The 6,275-nt window shown below is 38.1% G+C and overlaps 1 protein-coding gene across 1 annotated transcript; it reads right to left on the reverse strand.

The window, feature by feature from the left end:
* Window positions 1-88: 88 nt before the first annotated feature.
* Window positions 89-2,850, reverse strand: LOC117634397 (ADP-glucose phosphorylase). The gene is made up of 3 exons (XM_034368494.1): window positions 2,256-2,850; window positions 1,405-1,695; window positions 89-645 (listed from the first exon to the last, which is right to left on the reverse strand). Exons 1-3 carry the CDS (start codon window positions 2,742-2,744, stop codon window positions 379-381), a joined length of 1,047 nt encoding a protein of 348 aa, XP_034224385.1. The 5' UTR covers window positions 2,745-2,850; the 3' UTR covers window positions 89-378.
* Between the last annotated feature and the right edge of the window lie 3,425 nt (window positions 2,851-6,275).

Raw genomic sequence — 6,275 nt, forward strand, 5'->3', positions numbered from 1 at the left:
ACAGTAGTATACATTTGATCACCATATTATTTTTTTGAAAACAAAAAATTATCAATGTGTTTGATCATACCTTGAACTCCCCTAGCAATAAAAATAGAAAATAAACTTAGAAAAGAAGAAAAAAGTTTGTGCACCAAGGTCACATGTAACGACTGAAAGTGAAAAGTACAAGCTACTGTCACATGATGAGAACTTCACCCCACCCTTCTTCCCTACACATAGAGGAGAGATTCTATGAACTATACAGATATTCAGGGGGAAAATGAATAAACTCTACCAATATAGAAACACATTGGTTTTCTTATACAAATTAGTAATGTTCTCAATTTTCAAATTTTTATTTTTAGAAGCATAAAATTCCCAGTACTTTTCATTGCTTCACTCCGAAGGTGAAACTTTTACTTCCCTCAAAACTTTTGCAGCATCCTCTGGGAAGACTGGGTTTATGTAACACCCAGTTCCCATTTCAAACCCAGCAACAACACTTAATTGAGGAACTATCTGCATGAACCAATGGGAGTAAAGTAACTGTGAAGCATTATCCCCAAGTGGAGAAGTCTGAACCATGAAATTAAACGGTGGATTGTTCAACTGCAAAGACATCTTCCTAAGCACGAGTTTTAGGATCCCTCCAAGTTCAACTGCCTGCAAAGTCGCACATAAAGTCTCAGGCAAACAATCATAGGTATCTAAATGGGCGCATATTTGCATCAGATAAGATGAATGTACCATCTACGACACTGAAAGAAATATTTAGAAACTTGTTTTTGAGTGTGATATTTATTCTTATGATTCGACACACATATGTTAAGCATACAAGCTGAGAATATTTTGTCAAAAATACAGTACCACAAGACTCGATATGCAGAATTCTCTGTGCTATTTTCAACCATGCGAGCTAAAAATCTGTTGATGATAACCCTATGGCACATGAAGAGCTAATTTCTTAGGCTGCCATAAAATCATTATTTCTCAGTTTTTCTAGTCAAAGACAGAGTCGTTAACCCTAAGGATTCATGCTTTATATAAGCCCCTATTAAAGTCTACCATAATACTGGAAGCAACTCCCAATGGTGTTTTTCAATTCCTACTCACACAGTATTTCTTTTTCATAATTTGGCCATATTGTGCATATAAATTTTGCAAACAAGAATCCTACCTAAAAATTCATTCACATTGGGATATGAAAATAGCATATTTTAAGTGATCATCACACAAAACTTATACTTTAATTTTCCTTTTTGACAAAAATGAAAACCAATGTATTTCATTAAATCCAAATATGGAAATTAATTACGTATGTTTCAAGTAGCATTTCAAAATAAACAACATAATATCTTACCAAAGTAGAAGCAAAATCAGTTCATACGTCAACATGTTAGTTTCTAAAACATAGACAATTACCTTCTCGCTATCTAGCTCATGGAAATGAGAAGAGTGATCCAGAGGAATGATCCACATCTCAAATGGAAATGTAGCAGCAAAAGGTACAATTGAAATGAAATGGGCTGAAACATCAATCAGTAGATCCTTTGAGTTAGATTCACAGACACTACATTTCCCAGTCTGATCAAAATACTCCTTCATACTGCCAAGTCGGGTAGCAACAGCAGAAGGAACAACTGGAAGAGCCATTATCTGACTGTGAGAGTGACTCATTGATGCCCCAGCTGAAGCACCGTGGTTCTTAAACACCTTCAACGAATTAACAAAAAATCAGCTTAAATGGAAATCTGACAGGGTAAGGAGAAAGGAAGAGATTTTGTAGAGGAAATGGACTTCAGAAAATGCATACAATACCATTTAACTTAAACGTTTTCTGGATACAGACATTTCCAAATCAAGCTTCCATATGCCTGATTTTGAATATTTTACTAAGCAGAACGGTAATTTCGAAAACGAAACTGATCATGCCTCATATCTCACTAAGCAAGAAGCTCATGATTCTTAAAACAGAAGCCATCTTCAAGTTAAGATTAACAGAGGCAAATCCAATGACAACATAATTCCTCGTTTATAGTATTTCCAATAAAATAACAGGCGCTCTATCCATTTGAGCTTGTGCATGAATTTTTCCAATTACATACTCATATATCCCATTCTCCAATTTCAAATGTTAAACTATAAATTGCCGACCATATAAAAAATTCATTTTAAACCAATTCAAGCACCCAAATTTCCAAATTGAATTATCGAAAAGAAACAAATATAAACTCAAAATTGTACAAAATGTAAGGCCAAACGCCAAAAAACACCTGGACGTATTTGATGGAATCGTAGCTCATAAGCTGCTTGATCCTCCTCGTATACGTAACAAGAACCTCACCGATCTCTCTCGGGGACAAATCAGAAAGCTGAACCGAATGAACAGGGGTCTCAATCACTACGTCGTGGAACCCAAACCCATTCACCACAACCCGACCCGAATCCGAGTTATTTCCTTCTTCAGCAGCAGGGATGTCTCTGCTGAGCGCGGGGTAGAGGTTCTGGATTACCCGGAGTTTCCAGTCCGGGTTGTCCGGCGGGACCCGGAAGATCTCGGGAGCACACTCGTGCTCGTGGCCGATGCAGAAGGGACATTGTTGTTGGTGTTGTTGGTTGGGATTGACAGGGGACTTGGATTTGAAGTCTGAAGGTCGCTTGGCTCGGGCGGGTGAGAATATCACCCACCGGTTTGTCACGGAGTCTTTTCTGAGTTGTGGGGTTTGAGGAGCTGAAGAGTCTGATGAAGATGATGATGCCATTCTCTTCTTTAATCACTCAGACGTATTATTATTATAGGTCACTCCCATCTAAATTCAAATTTTGGGATCATAAACAACATTTTTTTTCTCTAACCCTAGCTTTGGTAATTGTCTAATAAGTGTTTTAACTTTAAAAATTTTGGGGTTTTTATCATAAATGGTTGCTGAAATTTTAAAATTTCCTTATTTTATACCTTAAACTCTCGAGTCAATAAATATGATCATTCATCTTTTGGTATACACATGAATTTAGTCTTTTGACAAAACATTCATTGAATTCTGTCACATATTATCATGTGACCAACTTTTAAAATGCATTTTCATCAAAATATATCTCATTTTAGGTAATCTTTTCCTCATTTAGGGTTTTACATTTGGATCTCATCAAGAAAAGCAGATAGTCTTGTTAGGCAAAATGCATGAGATATAATGAATATTTTGACAAAATGTGACGAGAGGGACCAAATTGATTGATTTGAAAGTTGAAGGACTTAAGTGAAGACTTTTGAAAAGCTTAAGGACCATTCATGATAAAATCCTTTCTTTCGGCTAACTTTTTTAAAAGTGAATTTTAATTTAGTCCATCGTGATTTATTTTTACAAAAATTTGAACTTGAAAAAATAAATTCCGTAAAATAATATTTATTTGGATCAACTGCATAAAACCCCTTGAATTTTAGGGGCCATTTCAAATTCATACCCGAACTTTAAAGACCCTACAAACTCATACATGAACTCATGAAAACTTTTCACCCAAGCCCCTCCGTTAGCAAAATGGTTAAGAATTCTGTATAGTGTTGGTCAACCGAACCAAACCATGTCGCGAAGGGCTCACCAAACACAGAATCGGGCTCCTTGGTATTGAGTTTTTGAAAGCCAACGCTGAACCAACGAGAGGAGAAACTGGTGACGCTAGTTAACCGAACAACCGGTTCGGTGGCAACACCGAGATCTATATTGGCTTCGATTAGATCTGGAGGTGGATATGCAGATAGAAGAGAGAAAGTGGCGAGGAACATAGAGAGATGGATGAGAAAGACAGAGAAGGAGAGAAAATATAGAGAAGAGAATGGAGGCGTGGCTTGAGAAAATGAAGATTGAGGCGTGGCTTGGGGAGATGAAGATGGAGGTGTGGCATGTGGAGACGAAGATGGTGGCGTGCAAATAGAGATAAGAGAAAGCGTGACACATAGATGTGTTAGGGTTAAAGTCTAACACTTCAATAATATATATATTTTTAAATCACTAACTAGATATTCATTAAATACATTGATTACACAAATAAATCACAAGAGAATGTGCTACTTCAGTGGTTTGTAGACATGCCTTCACCTAAGAGGTTAAGGTTTGACTTCCATTGGCTTAACAATTTTGCAATTTTAAGAGGATCAGTTCAGTTAAAGTGAATCGGCAGTTCGTTAATTCTCAAACCGCAAGTCGGCCCAGTTAACCAAATAAAAAACTAGGTTAACTGGTTCGGCTAATTTGACTAGTGTTGAGACCTAAAAAAATCCACAATCGGGCCTGAATAAATTCCTGGCCCGAAACGATACATTATTCAGAAAAGACCCAATTTGGAGCACACAAAGATTTGCCACGCACAAGTCACACTCCACGTGCTATACCAAATAAATAATCCGTCATGGTAAGAATCAAGATTAAGATTATAAAAATGCATTAGTTCTACAAATCCATGCTAATTATCCCGTCAAGCATCATAATTAAAAAACATGCCAAGCAACGTGTCATGCCAAGCAGAAAATCGCTATGTCACACCCAACCACGCTACAAGCCTAAGTGGGCCCAAGCCACTCAAATGCCTCGGGTTTGCTTGAGTGGGTTGTGGTATGGATGGTAATAGGTTGTTATGAGGCCCATTGATGGGCCGAGAAATGGAGGTTCCGGGTCACTTGGGAGCCTCGGAACCTAAACCCATTTCTTAGGGCCAAACATGTGGGTGAGCACAAAAGGGAAAATAACCCAACCAAAATAGCCCAACCAAAATGGTCCACTAAAATTAACCAATATAGCCCAAAACTTGGTGAGATCAGCCCATTTCTTTGGTAGGTTGACTTGCCATCTTAGAAAGCCCATACAAATTAGAGGTAAGGGTTACCAAAGGCTCCAGCATTTGGCTGAAAGACAAAGCCATGGAAGGAGCTTGGAATACCACGTGGGCTGCTGGGAGGGAAGGAACAAGTTTTCAAGCAAAACATCTAAAGAACCAAAAGATATTGGAGCGCAAGGAGCCACCCTTCGAACTAGCATGTATACCAAGTTCTTTCATTCACCAGATCTGACCATAAAGGAGGAAAGGAAAGGGAGAAAAGGAGATATCTGAAAATGAGAATTCATCACTAGGGCAGCTGCGGGAAAAGGACCTTGAGCTCCCAAAATTCCTGATTTTATGCAAATAGGCAGAGGAAATTTCACCAAGATAGGAAAAGTTAAGGGAGGAGAGGAGAAAGAAAGGGAAAAGCTTGGCCAAATTGGGTAGAAACCATTAGGGTTTCTTGGGAAAGGATGGTTTCCAGCGGCTTTAAAATGAGGCATCTTCTACCCAACGAAACCAACCCACATCCAGAGAGCAAGCTTCCTCTCTTGCTTGCAAAACCCAGCAATTTCGTGCACTATTCACCCTTCTTCTCCATTTTCCTCTTCTGGCAGACCAATTTCAGAATCTCTGTCAAGCTGCCGGAAGAACATTATTCTTCCTTTATCTCTTCTCAGCCAAATCTTCTTACAAACCTCCCATTTCTTACCTTAACACTCCTTTTTTTCCCCAAGAAAGCATAATTTTCTCTTCATTGCTAAACTCATGTTGATTTTGCTTCCATGCCACAAGTCTCTCATGCCAAGCTAGAAAAATTATCTGTAAGCATTAAGAAATCATCTGTAAGTTGCTGTTGTTCTGGTTGGTGAAGGTAACCAAGAGGCTTCCCAAGGCTCTACTGCCCTTTCGAAGCATTTTTGGGGCTTGATTTTCGAATTCAGACAAAGGGGACAATTTCATCAATCTGCCATTTACGGCAGCCCAGCCCATTTACAGCTGTCGGAAGAAAAAGGCCCATACAACTGGTTTACGGTTTATAATGCCTAACCGTAATTTTGTAGGTGAACTTCTGCGAACACACTGATCTATTTATGCTCACTTTATATTTTTGTTTTAGGTAAACTTTTTAATAGTTTGGGCAAGCATATAAAAATAAAAAGAGAAATAAACATTAAAAAATTCAACTTTGTTGTAAAAGTGCATAGAGAAAGTATATGAAGGTAAGAGTAGTTCTCAATAGCTCAATGCTCAAGTGTCTTATTCATCTTTAGTGCCTACTATTTATAGGCATAGGAATACATCACCATCTTTAGTGGGTTACAAAATATATTAATCAATGATAAATATGGTAGTTAGTGCATAGATTACAAGCCTATAATGATGGGTATAATGAGGGAATTACAGTGGACTTATGGTGGGCAATCATAACCTTTGAGGTTACAACACTCCCCCTTAGATGTCCACCATGCATAGAGTAT

This window comes from Prunus dulcis, chromosome 7 (assembly GCF_902201215.1).
Source record: "Prunus dulcis chromosome 7, ALMONDv2, whole genome shotgun sequence".
NCBI classification, from domain to species: Eukaryota; Viridiplantae; Streptophyta; class Magnoliopsida; order Rosales; family Rosaceae; genus Prunus; species Prunus dulcis.

Bases quoted from the DNA above. Each gene is read 5' to 3' on its own strand.
- LOC117634397 (XM_034368494.1), bottom strand. From the start codon at position 2,744: ATGGCATCATCATCTTCATCAGACTCTTCAGCTCCTCAAACCCCACAA. The intron at 1,696-2,255 runs GTGTTTTTTGGC...AATTCGTTGAAG, and splicing joins ATTCCATCAAATACGTCCAG to GTGTTTAAGAACCACGGTGC. The intron at 646-1,404 runs GTAATTGTCTAT...GCGACTTTGCAG, and splicing joins ATGAGCTAGATAGCGAGAAG to GCAGTTGAACTTGGAGGGAT.